Source organism: Solanum stenotomum, chromosome 10 (assembly GCF_019186545.1).
Source record: "Solanum stenotomum isolate F172 chromosome 10, ASM1918654v1, whole genome shotgun sequence".
NCBI lineage: Eukaryota > Viridiplantae > Streptophyta > Magnoliopsida > Solanales > Solanaceae > Solanum > Solanum stenotomum.
In genome coordinates this window covers 57444287-57470735 of record NC_064291.1, presented here as the reverse complement: position 1 = coordinate 57470735, position 26449 = coordinate 57444287, and the positions used below count along the sequence as shown (strand labels likewise).

Below are 26449 nucleotides of genomic sequence, written 5' to 3'. Positions count from 1 at the left end.
AAAGAATTTTGAATTTTTTTGTCAGGGAGCCTTTTTTCTTGCTTTTATGAGGTGCAATTTTAAATTTGTTTTTATAAGGTGCGAATTTAAATTAGTTATCAAATAATTTTTTAAGAATAGTTAACTCAAGATTGAAGCAATTATTTAATTTGAATATAGTTTGAATATAGATTCACCAAATCTTGAACATTCTGGAAGAGGTGCAATATTATTATTATAGCCGTGGGACTTTATTCCTTTTACTAAATAGCATCTTTTAGATTTTTTAAAACATTACAATTATATTACTTTTATTAATATTCTAAATATGTAAAATCTATTTGAAAGTCGTATAAGAAAATCGATGCGCAAATTCACGTAGAAAACCAGATACATTGACTTTCGTACCTTAAGAGTTTAGACCACGATATATTTATTTATTATATATACAAATGTCTTTATTTACATGTTCAATCTTCTGTAGATGATTACTTCATCAAACCAAAACCGTAATCGACACATAGAACAACAAATGAACAAAATATCATTAGACTATAGATCTTGACAATTAATAAGTTAATGAAAAATGCATCAAGCATACTGATACTACTATTATTGTTTCTGGAACGGTAAAATATCATTGTACGCGTTTGAAGATAATCTCAAATTACCTCTTTCAAACACACTGTGTGATACACCTAATTCAACAGGTCATGGGATTTATATGTCACTCTGATCCCCAAATTGTAATTAAAAAAAAAATGCAAGGAAGGAAAACAATAGCAATAAAAAGAAAGAAAAGAAAAGGGAAAACACTTTTTAAGGAAACAAATGATCCCGTATAACATGGGAAAATTAAGTGCTTAACAAATATATACTAGTTAATTAGTCATTATAGTTATAGTTTTAGATAATTATTACTCGCAATCAATATTCAGTGATAATAGAGTTGGGTTTCGAGTTTGTATAATTTACACGTATAATTTAGAATTTGTATAACTTTTGTAAATGTAATTTTGCATAATATAATTTGTATAAATGTTTAAAGTTCAAATGTTTGTATATATTTGTATAAATTTGTTATTTCGAGTTTATACAAAAATAGCTCAATTATACAAATATACCGTGAAATTATATAAACTCACCAGCGAATTTTACAAACGAGACAACTTAAACTGTAGCTACAACCCGTAAATATGCAAACTAATTAAATTTATTATAGTAAGTATTTGCGAAAATTCCCTGAACAACAACCGTATCTAATTTGAGATTGAGACATGAAGCAATTATCTGGTATTAACTTATTTAAAAGATTAACTGACCAACAAGAATTATTTGAAATCTACTGTTTGTTAACAAGCCTAAATAAGTTTTATTTTGTTATTCTTCTAATGTTATCAAATCTTAATCCCCAAGAACACAAGACTTAATAAGTGTAATTAAACTCCAAATTATTATTATTATTATTTTAATAACGATGATAAAATATAGAGTTTGCTAAGAGGCAAAGTCGTTAAACAACAAAACCATCGAAAAGTCCCACAACACTTTTTAAAAATAAAAATAAAAAATCAATAGAAGATCATCATTTAAAAATTTGATGAGCAGTGACACATTTAAAATGAATTATTTAATTAAGTGCGTCGTTATCTATCCTTTACATCCAATGCCTTCCATTCCTACGCACATAATCTCCTCCATGTGTAAGTTTAGACTATTAGCAGAAGTTGACTTGATCCTGGCTGTTGCTTCATGTGCTCACCATATTTAATACTAGTATTTTTAAATTAAAATATCCCACCGCCCGTGACTCCTTTTTATCATTTGTTACCCTGCTTCTATTTTAATAATATGTTTTAAACTGGCATTAATTTTGTGCAGACATCGGAAAAAATATTACGCAATCAAATAGTTTATAAAGTAATTTTACACCTGAAAAAAATGATTATATATGTCAAATAAAATTATTAGTTAGAGGTGGATTTAATTTTATTTTTTCTTCATGGGCTCTAGACTTAGTATGTGGCTAGTTTAATTAAGCATGTATCGACCAATTGTTGGAGATAGAGAAGCGTGGACTAAATTCTTTATGTTAAAGGGATTATTAGCTTTTGGTGTGGTAGAGAAATGAATCAGTAATAATTATGATCAGCAGAAAGAAGGGTTCACATTTACTTACCATAAAGCAACGAAGATTGTATATATAATGTGAACATGCATGCATGTGCTAAACTTGTAAATTACTACTGTACAGTATTATTTTTGTTTAAAAAAGGTTGACCCTAGTTTTGATGTTTGCAGACAACTAGCTAGGACCAAAAGGCAAATGCATATGGATTAATATTGTATTGATTCATTTGTGATTTCATTCATTAGAGAAAAGCTAATGTGGATGGAGAAATAGTGGTAAATAGCAATTACCCAAAACACATGCGCTGACTCCATTAACTACTGTCCCTTCGGGGACATCCGATTTAAAAAAAACCACCTCAAAGACAAATTAAAATATCATAAGTGGAATTTAAAATATACCCTTTGGAACAATATTGGAATATTTCATAATTTCACTTGTAAATTTAATGTTTTGGCGATTAAACACCTACCCTCCACCCCTGCCTGTACTATACTACTATTATGGAGTCAGCTTGGTCAATTTTTTTTTTCTGGTTTCCACTTAACCAAGTTGAAGAAGAGAAAGGAGAATAAAACACTCCAATGGTTATCAATTGTAGCATACGGTAGAAATAGAATTGCCCTATTTTTCTTTTTAACTTTTTCCTTCTTCGCAATCTACACAAGTTAGTTGAGAAAACCAAACAAACTAACAAAAAAAAAGGTAGATAGTTGTCATTATTAGTCAAAGCCACATGCATGTTTTCAGATAAAGTTTAGTTTTTGGTAAGCCACATTTATATAATAACCCGTTTGTTTAATTATCTAATGCCGGTAAAAGTTTTAGCACTCTTTATTAATAAATATATTTATTATCGCTAATAAAAATTATTTTTATTGCACTAGTCTTTTGTGATTGACTTGAGCCAACTTCTAATTTGGGTTTTAGGGAGCTTCAAAAGTCTACTCATTGCTTTGTAGCCCACAGGCCCAATTACCATTTTTAACACAAAAGTACATGCATACCTTTATTTGGTTAGACAAAACTACTAGTAGTAATGTTTTCGCATTTATTCTAGTATATAAAAACTATGGAAATAATGTTTACTTCACCAAAATTAAAAGATAAGACCTAGCTAGTAATACACCATCCTTTCTCTAATAGAGCTAAGTTTAAGTGGACATCATCCGATAGTGATTTTAAACACAAGTTACGTTGCAGAAAAGATTAATTATAGAGTATATGGAATGAGGGAATGTGTTGACTTGGGGGTAGTGACATGATGGGCGGTAGAACTTGCTAAAGATGATGAAACCTGCAAGTTGACAAAGTAAACTTGATGAAACGTACAGCCAAGTGCCAAGGACCAAGTCTTGCTTTCTCTTAAAAAATTGTTTACATATTCTTTTCTTTTATATCCAAGTTATTGCTCAATTTTAACTCTTTTATTTAACATCCAATTTTGTTCGGACCAACTACTAACTTAGCCTTCCTGTATATGGAATTTATTTTACAAAAAGAAGCAAAATTTTATCAGTTTTGTTGTCGTTCACCAATATGCTTGTAAAAAGTCCGTCTCATATCCTACAACTAGCGTTTTCTTAACCTTTTTTATGCACTATAGTAGCTATGACAATGTATACAAGTCTCAGAATTTTATTATTAAATGTAAGTCGTGGGGGTTCATGTACATCCACAAATATAAAGTCCAGATTTTTTTAATTAGAAATAAATAGAGACCTCAAAAAGCATGCATATATATATCGAATAATCTCTATTATGTGTTATTTTAAAACTTTGGATTGTCGCAACAATCTACCTATAGATGTTAAGGACGACGGGGTCTGATGGAAGAACAAGTGCTATGATGCCCAAGCCAGTGGTATAGAAATTTTGACTATACCTCCCAAATTGTGATGAGCACTAAACTGATTGACTAAAGTTTTTTTTTTTTTTTATCGGAAGGAACAATTAAAAAGCATATATAGATGACTAAAACAAAAGCTGCTCCCTGAAAATATTGAATAAGTTACTAATGATGAAACATGGCTTGATATATAATATATGCATATTGATTGATGTTACAGAGAGAGAAGAGAGTAGATCAACACGTACAAATATTAAAGATATATTCTAGGTCTTACTCTAAGGAAAATAAAGCATGAGAAGTGGTGTTTCTACTACTAGAAAGACTCCAGGAATCGGAAAATCCAGTTTTGCCGCATTTAGCAACAGTTGTGACATTCTCAATGAACTCTTGTGTTGTAGTCTCTTGTGACAAAATCTCCAATAGTTGTTTGGGAGTTATGACCAATTTCACTTTCCAAAATCCGCGATACAACGCTTGTGACCTTCCTTGGCTATCGAAAGACATTCTATAGGGTGCAACCACTAGATTTTGAATTTGAGGAACACTGCTTGATCTTACATGTCCTATTTCTATATTACTGCTCTCTTCTTTGTTGAGTGGCAGTAGATAATATGAGTCTCCTGCTAATAGTACTTGTGCTGCTGGCAGTGGCTTCCAGAAAAGATCATGGCTTCTAAATATTCCATGACCCGGAAATTCTTCTGCAATGAATTCAACTGTAACTGGAGCAACGAATTCCATGATTCCACCCGTGGATGTTACTACTTTCACCATCATCTCTTCATTTCCTCCAAACAAGCAATTCCCCATTTCTTAACTACTTATAATTAATGTTGATAATAGAATTGAACATATATATATAGTCAGTCATATAGATGGATATGTCGTCGGTGGAACTCGCTTTTCTTGATCCTAGATAAAGAAGAAACAAATCATGTGTTTGTGTATGAATAGTAAGTGCATGCGTTATGCTTACACATTAATTATATTAATGGGGGCCATACTGCATTATCTCCATGTTTTCAGTCAAATCCCTATTAGATTATTATTTGCCTTTCACTTTTTCTCTTTAGTTAGAGTTTAGACAGACAAAGGGAAATGAAAATGGGACCGGACAAACTCTTCTTTTTCTAATTTGTTAAAGTTAAAGTGGCAAATGACGGAAAGTACGCATTCCCGCGCGCACCCAAATTATGAGAAAATATGTTATGTATTAAAAAAATAAAAAGAGAGTTGCACTAAACTGATGCAACAAGAACCTAAAATAATCTAATTATACATACATATGGAAGGCTTTTAGGATTTTCAACAAGAATTGATCTTATATTATACAATATAATTTGTTGACTAACGAGGTTTGGCGGACCTACAACTACAAAATCTTTTCAATATTAAATTAGTTGTGGTGTGCTTATGTAGACATAATATAATTGTTTTGAGAAAAGGACCTAGTTAATAATTCTCCAATTGAAAATTTAGACATATCTAGCAAGAGATTTGATGATCATTAACATATATGGTTCACACGTTAAGTTGAATTAAGACATGAAGGGATGAAATGGGAAATGACAGCCTGTTTTTGACTCTCTTCTCATTTGGATGTCCATGGGCCCATTTTTTATTTGCTATAGCCCATAACCTAATATAAAGACAGCAGGCCCACAAGTATTTGGCGAACTTCATTCATATTGGGCCAATATTAACACCATATATATATATGTAAAAATTAAAGGAATCCCATAGTCTAAGATCTAAATTACATTCTCTCNGACAATATTACGAGTTTTAAACCTATTCTTAAAAAATTCTTACTTATAACAATTTAATTACGGGTTATAACATATCAATTAAATTTAACTTTATTTAAAAATCAATTAAAATTTACTTTATTAAATGATTAATTTTTTTATATTTTTATATTATTAATTATTTAATTATATTGATTGCAGTTCCTTTTATATAATTAATAGGTGAGAGAAATAATATAAATAAGAGAGAATCAATTTGTAATTATCTATTACACCTTTTAAGGGATTTTTTAACTTATTCAATTAACTTTTATTTATTAATGACTATTGGGGCCTTTAATTTTTTTTAAAAAAATAAATTTATCACCGTATATTTTAACATGTAATTTTCTCTCTCTTTAATATATATTTTTTGCTTTTCTTGCTTTTTTTATTTTAAATTTTGATATTGTTTTTTTTTTAATATGATTTTTTTAGAATTAAGAATTCTATATTTTGAAATTTTGATTTCATTTTTTATTTTAATTAATCTAAAACTTGATTTCTTGAGGAAAAAAAAACGTTTTACTTAAGTTTTGAACTTGTTTTTGGTGTGTTTTTCTATATCTAAAATATTGTTTTGTTATTGAAATAAGTATATTTAATTCTGAAATTTGTTGATAGATATAGATACTATGAGATCATAAAATCTTTAATAAGGATTTCTTAAGTTTTAGCTTAAATATGATCACACTTGAATACGAAATATAAATTGAAGAGAGAGGAAAATATAGAACTTGTATACCAATGTATACCAATTTCATTCTAAGATTTGACTTCATTTTTTCAGTCAATATCAATCGCATACAAACATTACCTATTTTTTTAGTATACANTCTATTCTCAGCCCAACCTAGATCTTCATTGTCATAAACATGATTAGTGTTGGATGGCATTATCTGGGTAATACCTAAACTGAATGAAGGAGGATCCTCCATAAATGTATCAGAATTTTGAATTTAAAAAAAAACTAACAACTATGAGCGAAAGTAATGAAATTGAAACAATACCTAGAAGGAATGAGAAATCCTTTGACTGGAGAGAGAAATATCTTGAAATTCAAATTCAAAATTAGAATGATAAGATCATGGGAGAGAATATGGCGTGATTTTAGGAGAGAAAAATTGGGGAGAGAAATGTGGGTTAGGAGATATGGAGTTATGTATCCGGGAGTTTGGTTTAAGGAGTAAAAAAAGGGGATTTTAGTAATATTTTAAAAAAGAAGGGAATAATAGAAAATAAGTAAACTAATGATGTGTATATAAGTAATTTTTCCAATATATATATATAGTGGACTCCAATGTGGGGTTTCTAACGAAACTTTACTGTTGAAATCACTTTTAGTATTTTCTGTGAAAAGGTAAACGTTTAATTAATTAAGATAAGATGGATACCTTTCTTTAACAAAGCAACAATCTAACTTTGAAAGAGCATCTTCTCTCATTTCAGCAATTGGTCCCTAGAGATGTAAAATCACAATTATCATGTTCATTCACTAATAATTGCAAACTTTTCTCTCTAAAGCACCTTTTAAATATATACTAAGATGCAAATCAACAAGAAATTAAAGCAGTCTGATAATAAAACAGTAATAATAAAAGGTGATTTGGTACACATACGTACATTTTATTACATGTTCTTTTTACTAATTATTCTTTCTTTGGAATAAATATCGATCATTACTGATGTTAGATGTAGTAAAATAACATAAAGTAGGAAAATGTCAGTTGATATCTGATTGAGGTTAAAATTACACAGACCAATGCTTCTTTGGCTATCTAATTCACAGAAGAAGAAAGAAAATTAGAAAGGGGGATAAACGGACACTAGAAAGAAAAGAGGAAATCATGTACGTAAAGCTATAACGTGAAATAGAAGTAACAAGTGTAGGACAAACGTAACATTAAATTGGTGTTGCAACTCATCTATCTGAACATAATAAGTTGCCAAATAGAAGTTCCTTGGCAATTATTGATATTAAAATACTACTCTAATATATTATATATGTTGCTTGTAAAGCAAATTCAAAAACATTACTAAGTTAATTTCCTCATGGGAGTACTTTTTTTCTTTTTCTTTTGTGTACATGAATAATGTTATCGTCATATATACATATATCACATCGTAATTATATAAAGGAGAAAATTTTGGTTTACGAATTAGGGACGTCATCAAGTTGTAAGTTAAAAATTAGTAAGTATAGCATGGGTGAATAGTGTAATGCATATATAGAATTAAGTCCAACTCCAACTAACCAACTACAACTACCGGCCACTAAGTAGTTATTATTTAATAGTGAATTCATGAGATTAAGAGGTAAGTAGTTGCGTCGTCAATTTATTAAGGCCGGGCCTCATCATTAAAGAAAGGAATTGAGGAATAATGAACATCATAATTAGGACTAAGACTCACTACTTGATCATAACGGAATTTATTTATATACTATTAGTATATATTGTGTGTTGTGTTGCCTTAGCTTATTCATCATCCATCCACTTACAAATCATCATGGTTCAACACAAACACTAGCTCTCTACTCTAATCATCACACTCCCTCTCTCTCCAAAAAATATTCTTCACCTTTCTCTAATCTTTATGGATGACACTCTTTCAATTTTTCTTCCTCAAATTAAGAAAATCAAAACGTCATACGAGGGAACATATCAAACAAAATAATTATTTAAAAAAATAAACATATCTCAACAAAAAATTTCATGGATCAATTAAGCTACGTATCAGTTAAATATTAAAATGAGTTGGTTAATTAGTATGAGTTAAGTAACTAAATAGGCCCCATCCACGCACACTTAAATGGGTTGAATATTTACCAAAAAAAAAAAAGGGTTGAGTGAGTCATATTGTCATGGATTAATTTTAATTGGCTCCTTTAAAAATGAGCTCTCTGGAAGGTAAAATATATATATAATAAATAAATACTTGGGACTTGGGAAAAAGGAACAAAACAAGTTGAACATGGTGGTAGGAAAAAAAGGATTGTTGATGATGTGATACAGTACTCAAGAGAGAGTCAAAACAGATAGAAGAGAAAAGTGAGGTAAAACATCAATTCAAATGACAACAACTTTAAACCAGCAAATGGCTGGGCAGTTAAACTGTTTTAAACCCATGTTAATTGTAATTAATATGTTCTTGTAACACCTTTTCTATATGCTTCTTCTTGTACTAACAGCTTTTGATCATGAAACATTATAGGACGAGTCATCTAATTAATCGTCCTAACATTTTAAAGGAGGTTAGGCTTATATATATGTCCCCCTCCATCTGGTTATATCCCTTTTTAACTTCTATTCCGTGGCGGATGCAGAATTCTCATGAAAGGGTGTCAATTGTTGTATCTATCATCACTGGAGTCTAGAATCTGCAGCCATGAATGAAATTTGATAAAAAAAAAAAAAACAAAATTGTAATTAATATATTTTATTTTTCTTTTTAGTTTGTTAAAAGAAGCGGTACAACCAGGGATGGATCTAGCCTTATGGGTGGGGTGCCGCGGCACCCAGTGGCCTCAGTTAAAACTTTGTATATATATGTGTATAAGTATGAAAAGTTGAATATGTAGTAGATCTGCCACCCAGTGACCAATACGTTGAATGGTGCGCAAAGGGCGTATCTTTTCAAGTGAGTGTCGAGGGTTCAAATCGGCTTTTAGCTCTTCCTCTTTTTTTCCTCTCTTTTTTTTGTCGTTGCTTCAGTTTCTCGCCCCCCTCAATTAGTTCCTTTATTTGCTACTCTTTACTTATTTACTTATCTTTAATTGATACGAATGTTGTGTGATATTCTATATTAATTTCAGATTACTATTAAATTTTGAATGTCACATGAAATATTAATAAAAATATATTTAAATAGTATTTTTTTTAAAAAAAGCTTTTAAAATGATGATATAATCATGTTAAAGCTTTTGAATTTAAAGGTTCTTTCAATCTTTAACGTCACACTAGCTAAGTGAAGATAATGGGATTGAAGCTATAATTTTTAATTTTTTTCTCAACTATATGATATTAGATGATGTATACAAATTTGAATTTTTAAGGTGAAAAATTTCTTGTTTTCTCAAAGTTATAGAGAATAAGGTCTCTTATTCCTAAAAAATATCAAAAAACAAACTATTTAAGTATATATCTTTAATATTAGAATATTTAAAAGAAAAAAAAACATTACTAAATATGTATATTTGATCAATGGATTTATAGAAATCGAAAAAACTAAATAACTCGAATCATAACCAAAAATGAAGGAACCGACCCGTTTACCATTTAGATGATATGGCACCCCTAGCCTCCGAATCCTCGATCTGCCTTTGAGTACAACCAACTTGGTAATTATAGGATCCGGCACCTCTCCATTTCTCTTCTCTCCATTTTTCCAAGTTATAGCTTGGATTGGAGACAAATGTCATAGTTTAGAATTAATGGTTGAGATCTAATTGATTAAAGCAAAGTCTTAACATAGTTATTTAATTCCATATATTTGCTTCTTAAATATTTTTTCAATCCATTATATTTTCCATAAATATATTTAAAACTTTTACTAAATATTTTTACTTTTTTTGAAAAAAATTATAATCCAGTTAAAAGTTTTTAATATTCTAACAGAGTATTAAGAACTACAGTGTCTATAGAGCAATATGGACTCCATTTAGGGAAAAAGAAAGAATTTAAAATTGAGTGACAAAATTTATTTTACTCTTAAAAGAAAAAAAAAGGTCAGGTCACAATTTTTAATTTTTTTATTTGGCAAATATTATTTGAGAAATGGAAAACGTTAGGGAAAAAAAAGTAAAATATCAGCAAAAAAATATTCAAATAATTAAGAAAAGAAATTCTTTAAATATATTTAGGAAAAATATATTGTAAATCTAGAATTGTTGGATTGCAAAAATATTTAAAAAGCAAATATATGAAATTAAATAACTATGGTTAGGACTTTGCTTTAATTAATTAAATCTCAACCATTAATTCTAAACTATGACATATGTCTCCAATCCAAGCTAGAACTTGGGAAAAATGGAGAGAAGAGAAATGGAGAGGAGCCGGATCCGTAATTATATTAGTGAGTTTCAATTTCCAACATTCTCATTTTATAATTGAAATAATAACTCTGCATATTTAAATTTATGAGATTCAAAGTTATTTTTAATATATTATCCATCTATATGTTATTTCATTTTTGCGACATCACTATATATTATTTCATTTTTGGGACATCACTATCGATATTCTTCTTTTATTTATCCTTCTCTCTAATTGGTTAACGTTTTATAAATACATTTCTGTGTACAACATATATATATATATATAGTTACTATAACTTCACACATTTTTGTTATTAATTGTATTTTACCAAAAGTATTAATTAATTGTCTACACTCGAGATTAATTTAGAACATGTGAAAATCTTTCTTTAATTTTGACGTGTTGTGATTGAAAACTGGAACCTCAATTGGGTAGAATGCATAACTTTAGTATATTTATATTTCAGAGTCTTGAGATAATAATCAGTAAATCCAATTCACTTTGAGATAGAAAATCACCTCTATACAAATTATGAATTAGGTCTCTATTGGAAAAAAAAAATTTGGTTTCAATTTATATATGTATAGGATTATCGAGAAACATGTTATTCGTTTCAACGAGCATAATGTTTTAGTAAAAATATTTCAAAAAAGGCATTGTTTTTACTTGATCGAATATGATATGTTTAGTTGAATGTAGTTAATTAGGTGAAAATTTAAGAATTTTGCGCCAGTTATGTAAGTTAACTGCTTTAGACTTTAGAGGCTTCGTGTTTTCTCATGGGTAATGACTTTAGGAAATATTATATTCATTCACAGGAGTTAAGGTGAGTGTTTTCATGCCTAAATTTCGTAAACGGTCACAAGATTATGATTTTTTTAAAATCATCATAATCACATAAGTATACCTATTTTTAACAGAAAATGTACAAATCTTTCATTAGATATAGTAAAAGAAAATCACAATTATTGAAAAATATCCAACCTTCCGATGTATATGATAGTTTTTCACCTTATATTTTAACATTTTAAGAAAAAATCTAATAAAATATATACTCAATTTAAAAAAGACCGACTTCGGCCTGACCCAATTTTAAAACTTTCCAGTGACTGATAATCCACCAAATTTTAAGCTGGGTGTTTTCGTGTGATTTGTTGTCTTAAAATTTAAAAAGGACTTTTCTACTTTTAAGAAAATATCATATTGCATGTTGACTTAAATGACAAAAAATTCAGTTGATTTATGAATACATGTTTTCAATTAGTCCGTTTCATATTAATTGTCCATTTATCCAACACATATTACTAAAAATAATTATTCCAGATATATAATTGTCAAATTACAAATTTAAGATAAAATTGATAAAAAAATTCTCATTTTACTTTTACATTTAATTATTTTTAAAGTATAAACAAATTTCAAGAAAATTTCTTAAGAAACAAAATAAATAAAACTATATCCTTGTTATTTATAATTTGTATGGGACAGAGAAATATATTGGACTCAAAGTGAATAACAAATAAATGCGTGTGTCACAATGTCATCGTTGCTGGTGGACATAATACTAGAGGGCTAGGAGAAGAAAGACGAATAAAATGATTACATCTTTATGAAAGTTACAAATTTAACACTACTATAGTATTTTATCGAGTTATGTATAAGACATTAGAATAATGAAGTGGTTGGAATTGTGAGAAGGACAAGACACGTAACAACCTTCAATTTTTAGCTAATATGTTAGAATTAAACATTCCACTTGGCTAATACATTCGTTTTAGTCTGTCTTATTTCAATACTCTTGAGTGATAGAATAGATGTACCTCTTCAATAAATGATTTAATACTCTTGAATGATAGTTAAAATTTTCACGTAAAAGTGAAAGTGAAGACGGAGTAATTTTTGTGTCATGTGCTATTTGAAACTTGAAACATCATGTGTGAAGTTAGATTAGATTCAAACATTATATATTTGAAGTTGTTGGAGAGTTTAAAATTTGACAAGTTTGATCCCAATTATAAAGTGACAGATGAAATGATGATGCAGTGTTAATTTTAGTCTAATGTGAGATGGCTAATTTCTTGGGAGTGAAAGTGCAATGGCTCCGAACCGACACCCTCTTTTTGGGGTCGTTTGGTGCAGTGGCGGATCCAGGATTTAGAGTCCGTGGGTGCCAAATAGACTTATCGATTAAATTAATTTTATATTTGATTAAATTATTTGTCTTTTCGATATATATCACAAATCAATCAATAAAATGTAAATAATAAGGTATTACACTTTTATTGAGTATTTAATCAAATAAAAGAAAAGTCAAAGGAGTAATTATGTAATTAATTTAATTTAAGTCAATAACAATTATAAAAAAATAAAAATAAAAATTGTGCCAGTGCTTGGAGCCTTTTTTTTTTTCTTAAAAAACGTCTGCATCAAATTTCTCAAAAAATTAGGTACAAATGGGATTCGAACCCGCAACATCAGCCTTCTAAAGTTGCCCTTCTACCATGGCACCACAAGACAATTTTGTTCTATGGGTGACACGCTTTATATTTATATAAATATTATATATATATATATACCTATGTATATATAGAGTTTCTGTCGAAGTTCGGGGGTGGCGTGGCACCCCCAAACCTCTGCATAGATCCGCCACTGGTTTGGTGTGAGAGATAAAAATAAATAGTGATGAGATAAATTTTTTATACATTGTTTGGTTGTCATGTTTGGGATAACTTATCTCACCATTTATATCATAGTGATGAGATAAGTTATTTCATATACATGGTAGAATAAGTTATCTCAGGACAGTTAATTAATTCTAGAATAATTAACTTTGGAATAACTTGTTCCCAACCAAACGATCCTACGCGGATTAGTTACACGAGTAAAATGAGTGAGGTGGTTTCGAGTGACCTTTTCTTCAAATTGTAAGGTCCAACGTCATTGTTTCTTCATCTATGGACCCCACTCTTTTGAATTATACTATCAAACCCCTTACTATTTTATTGTTCTTTCTACAAATGTCAAATGAACGCCTTACCTCAATTTACACTGATAAAAAAAATGATGATCAATATGAAGTACATATCAATCCAATTTTTTAATAGGCTAAAATGGATCAAGCTGAATTTAATTGAGCTTATAAATAGAAGATCAATAAATAGGGAGTATTATTTTTTGGGATGGAATGGATTATTATTTGTTTTCTCTAATAATAGTGAAAGTGGTGGTTGATTTTATGTTAGAGTTGAGAAGACCCCACCATAAAAGTAGACCAATGGACATCATGCAAACCTTTTCATTTAATTTGTGTCTCTAACCACTGCATATTAAATGATGATGTTCTTCCCTTTTCTTTTTAAGTAAGTACTCGGGCGGCCTCTCATTTTCTTCACCATTATTCCTTTTAATAAATTATATAATCCCCTTTCCCTTAATTCAAATTAATTAAGGTGACTAAGGACATGAATCTGTCAGTAAATGGGGAATCTCAAGTGCCTCCCGGATTCCGTTTTCATCCAACGGAGGAAGAACTTGTTCATTATTACTTGAGGAAAAAGGTTGCCTATGAGAAAATTGATCTTGATGTTATTCGCGATGTTGATCTGAACAAGCTTGAACCATGGGACATTCAAGGTACGTATTACCATATATTCATTTTGTTTGTTTAAACACTCGCGTACTAATTATAATAATATCATATATATGCAGAAAAGTGCAGAATAGGATCAACACCACAAAATGATTGGTACTTGTTCAGTCACAAAGACAAGAAGTATCCGACAGGAACTCGAACAAATCGTGCTACTGCAGCCGGATTCTGGAAGGCTACTGGTCGCGATAAAGTCATTCACAGCAACTGTAAGAGAATAGGGATGAGAAAAACCTTAGTCTTTTATAAAGGACGTGCCCCTCATGGTCAGAAATCAGATTGGATAATGCATGAGTATCGCCTTGATGACAACATCATCATTCCCCAACAAACTACTCTCAACGTTAGTATACATAGCTAATACTAGCTACAATTACTTAATAATTTTACCTTATTGTTCCTAGCTACTGCATATATGCAGGTCGTCAATGAATCATCAATTAATAACCTGCAGGAAGAAGGATGGGTGGTGTGCCGTGTTTTCAAGAAGAAGAATTATCATAAGGCTCTTGAGAGTCCATCACCACTCATGTCCACAATTCAGAAACCAAATTACAACGACGGCGTTCTTGATCAAATACTCATGTACATGTCGTCATGCAAACAACAAGACAGCTTGGAAAACAACAACAACTTAGATGATAAGCAAATAAATAACACCAACTCATCCTTCATGATAAATAATAATACTCCTACATTCATCCACCTCCACAATCATCATTCTCCAACCAACAACATTAATATTATGGAGGACGTCCAACAACATTGTGAGACACCCAAAACTAGCCGGCCTGTTGATTGGTCACAAACTTCAACGGCATCTGGTCCAAGTGATTGGGTATCTCTCGATCGTCTGGTGGCTTCTCAACTTAACGGCAATGACAATATTTCATCAAACAACAACATATGTTTTCCTCTTCATCATCACAGTCACGCCAGACCAAATGATGACGACGATGCCTTCTCCCAGTCTCATCAACCACATGATGACCACCAAGTTGACGTGGAATTTTGGAGCTACGCACCATCACCCTCCGATCCATTATGCCACTTATCAGTTTAATTCCTCTCCATCATATAGACCAAAATAAGTTCAAGCTGAGACGTTATTATATATATATAGTATCCTTAATAGTAATTAGTTTGATTGATACAATGATACTAGTACCACGTACGTACGTAATTTTTTTTTTCTTTTTTCTTTTAATAATAGTATTAGAGTCTTGAATAATGGAGTATGTTGACATGAGACATGCATATGATAGTCAACTGAAATATCTTTTCTTAATAATTAACGCTGTCTCCTATTTCATCATTATGTTGTCTATGACTAATGCCAATATATACTATCCAACCTGATCTTTTTAATTTCCGATGATCGCGTAAGAGAGGTGTATATATATATATATAGTTAATTTATTTTCTTTAGTGAGGACCGTAATGAATTTAATTAGTAGTGAGATCTTATAAAATTATACTATATCTTGAAAATTACAATTTGTGATTATTACCTTGCTTGCACCTACAAAAAGTTCCAGCGTCGACCAATAATATCAGAAAACATGGCAATTGTTGTCTTGGAATTAAAAATAATACTCCCTCCATTTTTTTAGATAGTTTTTTATCCTTTTTCAAATGTGGTTTTAGTGGATATTGCTGAATTTTTGCTTAATTGTGTTATAGATTTTGGTAGGTATCGGCCACCAGATTGTAGTATAAAAATAAAGATGCCAACCATATTAAAGGTTGAAAAATGAATCAATTAAGCAAGCTTCAATCTCAGTTAACTTGAGTAAGCCCTCTACTTTTATTCATTTCCTTTGGTTCTTTTTTGATCGGCTCATTCAATACAAATTTCTTTTATCTTTTATATAAGATAAATTATGAATTCTTTAGAAATCTAAGTAGGTACATATCCATCTCTGCACCAAGCAAGTAGGATGGTAATTAAAATAGTGGTGATTGCTACATTTTTGTTAGCTAGATAGAGAACTGTATACTGTATATATTAATTAATTGTTTGATGGTCTCATACGAGGATGAAACATTGTATTGCAGCTCCAACTTTGTTATAGTTATATTAATTCTTAATTTCACAAATGTCTATATCATTTTAGGTACTTGATCTCTAAATATGGAAGCACACACAAGTCTATTAAAGGGTTTCACCGACAAGAATATATATATGAAATAATTAATTAGGTTATAATAACAAGGTATATACACCGTACCATAAAACTATTGATAGAATTGATTGATGTGCATGATGGTTAGAGTGGCGGTGGTTCTGCTAATTATAGCATTACATTAAGAGGCACTGAATCAAATGAATTTATGTTCGTTTCATCACCAAACTTCATTTTCTTACCATTAATCATAACACTGTGTTGACAAATTGGTCCCATTTATTCATTAACGTTACCTTCTCAAACGTTGAGAGTGCACCTTTTTATCTTTTCTTTTTCCTTAATATTATATGTTGGTTTAAATGTTCTAATCTTATCGCAACATCAACTATTTTAACATAACAAACTAACACTTTAATGTTTTCTACAACATCAACTACTACTTTAATTAATTATAGGTATGTACTATTATGAAATTCTAGGAGAAGCAAAAATATTAAGTGATCAAAGCCTAGCGAATAGAATTATATATGTTAGAGTGAGACTAATATACGTGTAAGCTAGTGTAATGGTAGGATTATAGAAAATATATAAATAAATAAATATATTGTTGAAAGAAGAGGTGACTAGTGGATTGACTTGTAGCTCTATGAATCTTTGATTATACCCTACTCATGATTCGCGAAGGCAGCTAGCTAGGACCCATTGGACATTATATTGTTGCTTTCTTAATCCCTATGACTGGAAGGAGCCATTTCCACAACTAATATATCTCTTCGCTACAATTGGGCCTTTTACCTCTTCTTTTATTTATTTAATTAATTAATGCGGCACTTTTACATTTTGTCATTGTTCTAAATGTGGTTATTTCAGGAGTTTTACTGGTAACGTCCAAGTTGAAAAGTGACTATTTCTGAAAAACAGCAACATTCACCCACAGAAGAACACAAGAAATGTTGTAGTTACCATTGAAAAGCTATCCGTAAGTAAGGTAAAAGCAGCAAAATTTATCATAATCATATCATAGTTACTTAGCATTGATATATTATTGGTACGTTTCAATTTACACTGCGTCTCATGACACAGGTAGATAACACCTATGGGCCAGTTGATTCATTCAGAATCTGAGAAACTACCCGCAGTTTAGTTTAGTGCTGAATCTTCACTCAACTTGAGCTAAATCTTTCAAAAGCTGTCCTTGAGAACTTCATGTAAAATATCTTCTTGCAACTTGGTGTGTACATAATCCATTTATCCCACTATAAATAGAACTGGACCCTGGCCGAGATTTAAGAAGCAAGTTTTGATGAGATTAATCATATCAATCAGTTAGCTTCTGTTGGTCAAAAATACAAATCTAAATGCATCATTATTATCATACAAGCTTATTGATCCAGATAATCAATTGAATAATGTAATCCATTGCATTACCTAAGAAGAAACTCAAACCAGTAATTTGTATTCACAAAGTAGAAGAAGAAAGAATCAACCAAACAATTCTTTAGTTAACTGGTTTAGGACAAACAAGAACCTGTATGGGTCTGTAGGGAAAGCAAGAATGCTTTAATAAAGGCAAGTGACTACTGCCAAATAGTAATGGCTGAAATAACAAGAACCTGTATGGGTCTGTAGGGAAAGCAAGAATGCTTTAATAAAGGCAAGTGACTACTGCCAAATAGTAACGGCTGAAATAGCCCTCAAATTATTACAGATGCTCCCTCTGTTTCATTCTATTAGAACTTATTTGACTGGGCATGGAACGAGAGACCCTTGGATCATGTGGTATCTATTATGCCATGAAATTTCTGGCTATATAATCATGTCATTGAGAGTAAACTCCATAGCTAAATGTTTCAAACATAAAAGTGTGTAATTCTTTTTGGAAAATATTACAAAGGAAATGGTCTCATATAAAATGGTATAGAGGGAATACCACTTTCCTTGGCGCAGAAATAAGTATAGGGATTCTAACAGAGATATCAATGTTTGGTACAAATGATTTATAAAGAAAGTTGTGTCCCTTTGTTTTGAGTTTCATACCTAAACTATTGAGAGTGTGAGTTTCATACCTAAACTATCACTTACTAGTTTGAGAAAAACACCTCTCTCCTTGACAAAAGAAGGGTATAAGTAACTAAAGTAGCCCTCAAACTTATTTCAAATACTTCTTTTTTCAGTTCAGAAATCAGCATAGGTGTTCCAAGTACCATTCCAATCAATCCCTGAGCCTCGAGCTGCTCATGGAGTAATTCCATTTCAGAAGCAGTTCAATGTAATCACAAAAAGTACCATCGTATTTAAAAATGCTAACAGCCTAGCACTGCTGGGGGTACTAAATGTTATACCATGCTTTCTCTTTATGGCTGTACAGAATTAGTTTATGCAACACTGCTATAACCAGTTAGTAAGTATTCCCAAATTCAAATACCAAAGGTAGCAGTAACTCAATAAATTATAAACACATATATCCCGAGTTATTGAATTACAATCTTATACCATAGTGAACATCAATCCTTATTCATCAAGGTTAGTTTGCCAAAGGAGCACCAAGTTTAGATATATGTATGCAAATAAAGGAGAGTGCATTAGAGACTAACCGAGCTAGGTCCTCAGAGTCACAGATCCTGCATCACTCAGCAGCAAATGGGGCAAAGCACCAATCCATTTTCATTACACTCAGTACACCGCACCACGACAGCTCTGCCTTCATTCTGTTCCACGTCTTCCTTCACCATCTTGCAGCTCCCATTACATGTAAAACAAGGCATGAACCTGACACCCCCACAACCCTCACAAACAGAACCAGCTTTCATCTTAGGCAACCCTTGAAGCAAATGCCCAAAATTTCCCTCCTCCACAATCCTCATCACGTCCTCAGCTCCTCCAATGTACCTCCCTTTAAAGAACACCCTTGGAGGTATTAACTCAGTGCTCTCTTTACCCTTCATCAGCTCCTTCAATTCTTCCCTGAAACCTCTATCCATCGAAATATCCCTCTCAGAATACAAAACCCCAAGCCCCTCAATCGCTGATCTCACAGCATTACAAGCCTCAAAGGTCTTCCTCACACCCCTCAACGTTGTCGTATAGATCACAATTTTACCCTCACCATTTGGCGGACAAAGCTTTTCAAACCCATCAAACACGGAAGCAGAAGACAATCTCGTGGGGTTAAAAATGTCAGCTTTATCAAGCGCATCGGTAAAAGATGGAATATTGGGGCTTGAATTCTCTTTGTTGGGGGATGATTTATTCAAGAATCTGAAACTAGAATCAGGGGTTGATTGGCGTAAAGAGGGAAATCGAAAGCTGTCAGAGATGGGTGTGGTGGAGGTGGAATCAAGACCAGCCATAAGTTCCCAAGAGTTGATGATGTCGGACTTGAGGATTCTGGGTTCCGACAAGGGGCTTGGGAAAAGCGAACCAAGAGTGTGGCGAGGTGGTGGGGTAGGGGTGGGAGGGACAGTGGTGGGTGGGGGAGTTGAAGGTGGATCAAGGGTCAAGAGACCATAAGTGGTGGAAGTTAGAGAGACAATGTGGTGGCTAAAACCGGCAGCAGAGCCACCCATATTGGTGAATTCATTGTCTTGATTGAGCAGAGTGGATGAAACGCAACCCATTTGCAATGGCAGAATAGAGTCAACGAAGTGAAGAGTGTGATGAAGACAACGGAGATTTTGATAATAGTCTTAGTTTAATGGCGGAGTTCGAGGAGTTTGTATTCAATTTTTGAAAAATGGACATGGACGTGTGTGAATGCAGGGTCCTCTCTGGTATTTTACCGCTCAAATATTTCATTTTCAAATTCGACCCCTAAAGTTACTGTTTCTGTCGTAAAGACCAAAAAGGGTGAGCCTCCACATTCACTTTTGTCCCTCTCTTTCTTTTTTGGTTTTTTTTAGATAGGTCTAACTTTATTTATTACTCCATAGAAATTGGATTATGGATATATTTGTGTGATATAAATATAATTAGAATCACTATACAACAGCTCTAATCCTATTCATAATTTGTGTATTTTTCATGTTTATGTTAAAAAATTATAACTTTAAAAATTATTCAAATAAAATTTCAACTTCAAATCAATCTAATTTTATATCACATGTCCTTTATATTTCAATACAAAATTGATTTTGTCACTCACAAGCATGATGTGGAAACCATGTTCCTTGCCAATAGCCCAATATTGTATATATATGATCATCGCTGAGCCAAATACCTGGATTTTTGTACATTGATGCATGAACAAACCACTTGTCAAATCATGTAATAAGGGCAAATTTAAAATTTGAAGTTTATAGATTTCTACAATAACTTCAATTGAGTTCATAATTAAAAATGTATAAGCTTTTAATAAAAGTATGAGCAAAAACTATTAAATTTTCAAAAGTCATACTTAAAACTTTGGATCCACTTGTGCAATACAAAGATTGAAGGGAGGGGTATCCCAAGTTTAAACTGTATTTGAGTTGTAGCAATTTAGAGAAGAATTGGTTAAAATGTAAATATAATAAAAGAGAATTGAAGCATTGAAAGTGGGTATCTGAGAGTCGTTTGGGCCCAACAGGTCCATTTATCATTCTGATATTTGATATCATATCACTATTACACATAAAGGACATAGTAGTAATTAGCATGGAGATGGCGATTTTTGGAATACAAGAGGAATCGCTGCAAAGTTCCATTGCCAGAATTCGCGTCATAGAGGATGAGTTCACACGACGTACGCCGTCCGTTCAAACGCCCGGCGATCTCCGACCAACAAAGACGCCGAGAACTTTCATTGCTCCGCCAGTCCCAAAACCGCCACGACGCTCAGCTACAAGCCCGTCGTTTAGCTTCCACTGTCCTCTCTCTTCAATCCTCTTCCCAAGAACAGCAGGTCGACATACAAGTTACTGACGAACTTGAATCCTGTCCCGAAGAAGTCGACGACGATTATGGACATCATAAGGACGCACATGATCTTCGTCAAGCTACCAAGCTGAGAGGACCTGATGCTCGGTTATGGTTTGCTAAGCAGCTTATGCTTCCCGAGTGGATGATTGATGTTCCCGATAAATTGAATACCGATTGGTGACTTTTCAATAACATTTCCACACACACACACATATATATATATTCAATTTTCTCTATCTATTAAATTTTGATATTGTACATTAAATTCTAATTTCACTTAAAAAGTCTCCAAATTTTGATGCTTGTTGAATGTTTGATGTTCAACATTTACAGAGATTGAGGTCATAATGGCATTTCAACTTTGTATTCTTGGACATAGTGAAGGTTCAACTTTGGTAGAGATTAGGTCAAAATTGAATGCTTTTTGCTTCAACTAGAAATTACTTCATACTTTGTTTATTCTACTTTGATGCCATGGTTATCTGCATCTTAGCCTACCACAAAAACTTCACTTATTTGTCGGACAAGTAATCGGAACTGTACATTTGCTGTGGATGCCTTGCTTGATTCAAACTAAACAAACACAATCAAGCACATTATTAATCTTAGGTTGAATTTGATGTGCAGGTATGTATTTGCTAGGCCTGCTGGAAAACGATGCTTCGTTGTTTCTTCAAATGGAACAACAATCAGTAGACTGCGCAATGGAGTTCTCTTGCACCGTTTTCCTTCTGCTCTACCCAATGGTGCCAGGACTAATAACAGTAAAGCTGCTCAATCATACTGTATTCTTGATTGCATATTTCACGAGGTAACAATTGAAACATGTAACATTGTTGCTCATATTTTGTTCTGTATATCTGAAATATTCTGCACTGCCTTTGTTGTGGCAGTCTGATGAGACTTATTATGTCATTGACGGTGTTTGTTGGGCGGGAATTTCATTATATGAGTGCACTGCCGAATTCAGATTCTTTTGGTTAAACAGCAAGCTTGCTGAGACGGGGGCTTGTGATGTTCCCTCAACTTATCATAAATATAAATTTAGTGCTCTTCCTGTCTACAACTGTGACAAAGAAGGACTACAGACAGCTTATGCAGGACAAGTTCCATATGTCAAGGATGGATTACTGTTTTACAACAAGTAAGATCTTTTTGGCTGTTTATCTCTCATTTGTTTAGTAGAAGGCAATTTAATACAAACTATGAACATGATTTGCTCCTGAAGTTATTAGCTCTTCTTCTTCATCTATTTCACTGATAAAAAAAGGGGTGGGGGTGGCGGGTGGGGAGGCAAGCATATAAGGAGGTAACTCAGTAAGTAAGATTTGCTTGACTTGTCCTTACTTCCTTTGACCATTAAAGTTTTTCACATAATGGATAATGCTTGGTGTGATGTTTCAAGTGTTATACATGAGAAGACAAGTTGTCCTTTTTTTCAGAGTTAGTCTTGGATGGGCAGGCTTTCTAAAACCTTTAAACCAAGTTGAGACGGAGCTGTTACAACTTAAGTTTCTGAAATCTTGATTGCTGCATCCGCCGTATGATAAGCAATTTGTTTGCATATATGTGCATTCATTGGAAATGAATATCTAGTTGAGGTGTTAGGTAACACGGGTCAGGTCCTTAGAATTATGTGCTTTCTCAGCAACTTAACCAGCTCCACTTATCTTTTAACCTTTCAAAAAAAAGCCTATTCCACCATTTAGTTCTAACTTATATTGTGCACTACTCAGTTACGTTGTGTATGGATGGCATTTAGAAGTTGCTTGCGAACAGCCTGGTCCTTTTCTGAATTCACCTGTAGGTTTATCTTGCCCTTTTCCTTCTCTGCACTGTTCATTTTAATGGCTACAGTGACAATGTTACCAATCATGGAACTAGAATACAACACTCACATGATTTGGGAAAGTTATAGATCATGCGTTGGAGTTGGACCATGGCACTCTAGATGGTGTATGCTGTCCTAGTGTTAAATTGTCTAGTTTTGTTGTAGTTTCTCAAGCATCATCAATAATCAAAACTTTAAGTTTCTGTACTTCATGGCCTTAGGAAAGTTCCAGGTGATTTTTTCTTCTTTCATTTGATCATAATCTTAATTTGTCCATCCCGCTCAGGCATGCACAATATCAAACAGGAAATACACCTCTATCACTGGTTTGGAAGGATGACCATTGTAGTCAGTATGTCATTGATACAGACAATAAAGGACAAGTTCAAAGTCAACAACAGGTACATTACACTATGTACTTGTTTTATTTTGAAAGCTGTTATTTAGAGGCGAATCTAAGATTTCTAGAATATGGGTGCACCACTCATAAAGGAAGGAAAAAATGCTTTTAAATGAGAATTAATCTCTAGACCTCTAGGAAAATAACTCAGCATTATTTTATGAATACATGGGCCTTGCCCAATTTAAATAAAAAAATAATTTAAAAAAAATAACTCAGTATTCGACCAGTGCACCATTTAGACTTCTTGTAGCATGGTTGCCAACAGATAATATTATACCAATTTTAGAAAAATATACATAAATACCTAGTTTTACGGAGAGACCACGGGTTCACGTGCTCCATAATTTACCTCTAAATTCACCCTTGGCTGTTAAAGTCAGGCATGTCATCAATAAAGTCATGCAAGGATTGTAAAACTAACTTTTGGATGTAACATGTTATACTAACATCCAGAAATCACATGCTATTCGTGTCCCTATTAACCAAATCCCAGCTACGAACCAACTTCCAACTCAAACCGAAACAAATGCAAACCAATTGGAATACAAATGAATTGTACAAACTAGGAGTGTTGAATACCCAAACCTTAGGTTGAAGAATCCAATTGGAGCTGCTTCTCCAATGAGGACAAGACCACTCTTGATATGTATACGAAAAAAAGTTGGTTTTGTACTTTCTAAGGCAAATAAAGCTCTCCCTTTTTCGTTCCTCAAAAAAAAAAAAAAACTCTCCCTTTTTACAGTGTTTGAAAGTACAATGTGTAGTTTGTGTTACATTTCGTAGGGGTCGTTTTGGTTTGTGGGATAACGTATTAGCATTATGGGATTATTTTATCCCATGTTTGGTACAGTTTATTGTTGTGAGATCAGTAATTTGGGATTGTTTATACCAATTTTGTTGCATTATTTTTAAACCACTCTGGTCTCTCTGTGGGATAACAATCCCGGGATTACTAACCCCGGGATAAAACAACTAAACGACTCATTTGCCTTTTTGTTAATCTTTGCTCCCAATGTCTTCTAAGAAAGCCAATGTTAAATTAGAAATATAAGTGAGATCTTTGTAAGCAGGACTTAACGTATTTCTTTTGTTGTACAACCAGGTAGTTTTGGAGCTCCTGGATGATGGCAGACTGGCTACATCTGATGACCCTCCTGTCATATTTGGTTGCTTACTTGGTGAATTCATGCAAAAGGTTTGATCATATTATTATTTTGCACTTTATTTAATTGCAATTTAAAGGAGGAAGGATAGAGGATATGTAAGGAAAGGCCCTCCTAATCAGCTTTCTCAATCCTCTGTAATTGGAAGAGGAAGTAAATCCCTCCCTCTTTTGGTACCAGGGGAGTGTAATTCATTACAACTCTTATTCTCTCTCCACTTTTATTTTTTCCTTGATTATGTGTCATGTCTTGACTTATCCATTACTAAATCTGTTCTCATGGTCTTCAGACAGAACTTCACCGTGGAGATCTTATAAAATTTGCTATAGGTGAAGGAGGATTAGTTGTTGTTGACAGTAAACTGGAGAAGGCTGATCTGAAATACCTGGGCAAATCCAATCGTGCACGTGCTTTTGCTGATAGTTACTCGAAGGTTAGATGGTGGATTCGGATTCCATGCCCTTTGTAGGAATTGCTAATTTAGTTACCAGTTTAAAATTTCAATCACTCAAATCTGGTGTTGATGTACTCTGCATTTGTCATGAACATCCTCCATGCAAATTATTCTTGAATGCAGCAATATAGAAAAGGAAGAGAAGACACAAAAAATAAACACAAAAAGATTCAACGGTGGGTCACAAGTGTGGGATTACTCTTAAGTCACAATTAAGTCTCCTTGCTATATTTTATGGTGCCATGCCATGTACGTATTATGGTCTTAATCTACGTGTAGATTTGTCAGGTCATCACATGATTTGCTTTGTGATGTGTCTCCACTGTTTAAATGGAATTCGTTTCACAAATGAAGTCCTTGTTATCATTGAGATATTTTATTTGACACAGTAACCTGGTTTTGTTTGTCAGGTCTTGTTCCAGCACGCAGCTCGGTATTCTCCTCTGAGAATTGAGCATCTTTTTGCATCAATCAGTTCGTATGTTGAAGATGGAAATTCAACTCAAGATGCAGAGATGGCTGGTTAAAGGTGCAATGTGCAGGAAACACTTTTGAACTAACCATATAAACTTGCATGGTTATGAAATTAAACTGAGTGATGGGCATATAATCATTCTAACCTACACCATGAAAGTAACATTTTTGTGTCATGTAAGATGAGGATAATGATGCGAAAGAATACGTTTTGACTTCATCCAACAAGGGGCTTTCACTGCTTTTCTCCTCATCTTGTCTTACCCTTTATTCATAATTTGGGAACGCTAAACCTTTACATGAAGAAGATTAATGGGCTCTGAAAATCCTTAGCTTCTGAATGCAGGCCCACAGCTGAACTTTTGCTCCGGTGTCCAACAATTAATCATTGACGTAATATTGTTCAAACAGGGTTGAAATTTTGGTAAGGCAGTGTTGAAGGTAACATCAGTGGATACAAAAGAAATGCACATGGCTTTCCTTGTTTGTTCTTTGCATAATTAGTCTGCTCCAGAAGTTTTTGGAATTTGCTGTTGTTTCTTTGTGAACAGCTTCAATTATCTTTTCGTTTTTTTCCCCCTGGGAAGGAGATTATCAATCTTAAGTGAGATAGCTGCGTCTAATTTCTGATTTTGGGATAGATTTTAGAGCATCACATCAGAGCT

The 26449-nt window shown here is 32.6% G+C and overlaps 4 protein-coding genes across 6 annotated transcripts; 2 read left to right on the top strand and 2 right to left on the bottom strand.

Annotated features, from left to right (window-relative positions):
• Positions 1-4220: 4220 nt before the first annotated feature.
• LOC125842275 (uncharacterized) lies at positions 4221-4801 on the bottom strand. The gene has a single exon (XM_049521548.1). The coding sequence runs from the start codon at positions 4770-4772 to the stop codon at positions 4233-4235; it is 540 nt and encodes a 179-aa protein (XP_049377505.1). The 5' UTR covers positions 4773-4801; the 3' UTR covers positions 4221-4232.
• Positions 4802-14240: 9439 nt separating this feature from the next.
• Positions 14241-15497, top strand: LOC125843239 (NAC domain-containing protein 43-like). Its single transcript, XM_049522450.1, has 3 exons — positions 14241-14418; positions 14494-14777; positions 14889-15497. Exons 1-3 carry the CDS (start codon positions 14247-14249, stop codon positions 15495-15497), a joined length of 1065 nt encoding a protein of 354 aa, XP_049378407.1. The 5' UTR covers positions 14241-14246.
• A 2006-nt stretch (positions 15498-17503) lies between these two features.
• LOC125843285 (uncharacterized protein At5g39865-like) lies at positions 17504-20257 on the bottom strand. 2 transcript variants are annotated; one of them, XM_049522506.1, is made up of 2 exons: positions 19158-20257; positions 17504-17838 (listed from the first exon to the last, which is right to left on the bottom strand). In XM_049522506.1, exon 1 carries the CDS (start codon positions 20178-20180, stop codon positions 19194-19196), a length of 987 nt encoding a protein of 328 aa, XP_049378463.1. In that variant the 5' UTR covers positions 20181-20257; the 3' UTR covers positions 17504-17838; positions 19158-19193. The 2 variants fall into 2 exon arrangements, with proteins under 2 accessions (XP_049378463.1, XP_049378464.1); XM_049522507.1 differs by lacking the exon at positions 17504-17838 and adding an exon at positions 18666-18794.
• Positions 20258-21207: 950 nt separating this feature from the next.
• Positions 21208-26374, top strand: LOC125841181 (uncharacterized). Of its 2 annotated transcripts, XM_049520248.1 has the most exons (8): positions 21208-21636; positions 22087-22270; positions 22353-22603; positions 23577-23691; positions 24796-24888; positions 25146-25289; positions 25721-25839; positions 26131-26374. In XM_049520248.1, exons 1-7 carry the CDS (start codon positions 21269-21271, stop codon positions 25835-25837), a joined length of 1272 nt encoding a protein of 423 aa, XP_049376205.1. In that variant the 5' UTR covers positions 21208-21268; the 3' UTR covers positions 25838-25839; positions 26131-26374. The 2 variants fall into 2 exon arrangements, with proteins under 2 accessions (XP_049376205.1, XP_049376204.1); XM_049520247.1 differs by having other exon boundaries at positions 25721-26374.
• The last annotated feature ends 75 nt before the right edge of the window (positions 26375-26449 follow it).

Coding starts and splice junctions, on each gene's coding strand:
- LOC125843239 (XM_049522450.1), top strand. CDS start 14,247: ATGAATCTGTCAGTAAATGGGGAATCTCAAGTGCCTCCCGGATTCCGT. Junction 14,419..14,493: donor TGAACCATGGGACATTCAAG/GTACGTATTACC, acceptor ATATATATGCAG/AAAAGTGCAGAATAGGATCA. Junction 14,778..14,888: donor CCCAACAAACTACTCTCAAC/GTTAGTATACAT, acceptor AATAACCTGCAG/GAAGAAGGATGGGTGGTGTG.
- LOC125843285 (XM_049522506.1), bottom strand. CDS start 20,180: ATGGGTTGCGTTTCATCCACTCTGCTCAATCAAGACAATGAATTCACC.
- LOC125842275 (XM_049521548.1), bottom strand. CDS start 4,772: ATGGGGAATTGCTTGTTTGGAGGAAATGAAGAGATGATGGTGAAAGTA.
- LOC125841181 (XM_049520248.1), top strand. CDS start 21,269: ATGAGTTCACACGACGTACGCCGTCCGTTCAAACGCCCGGCGATCTCC. Junction 22,604..23,576: donor GGATTACTGTTTTACAACAA/GTAAGATCTTTT, acceptor CATCCCGCTCAG/GCATGCACAATATCAAACAG. Junction 24,889..25,145: donor TTGGTGAATTCATGCAAAAG/GTTTGATCATAT, acceptor CATGGTCTTCAG/ACAGAACTTCACCGTGGAGA.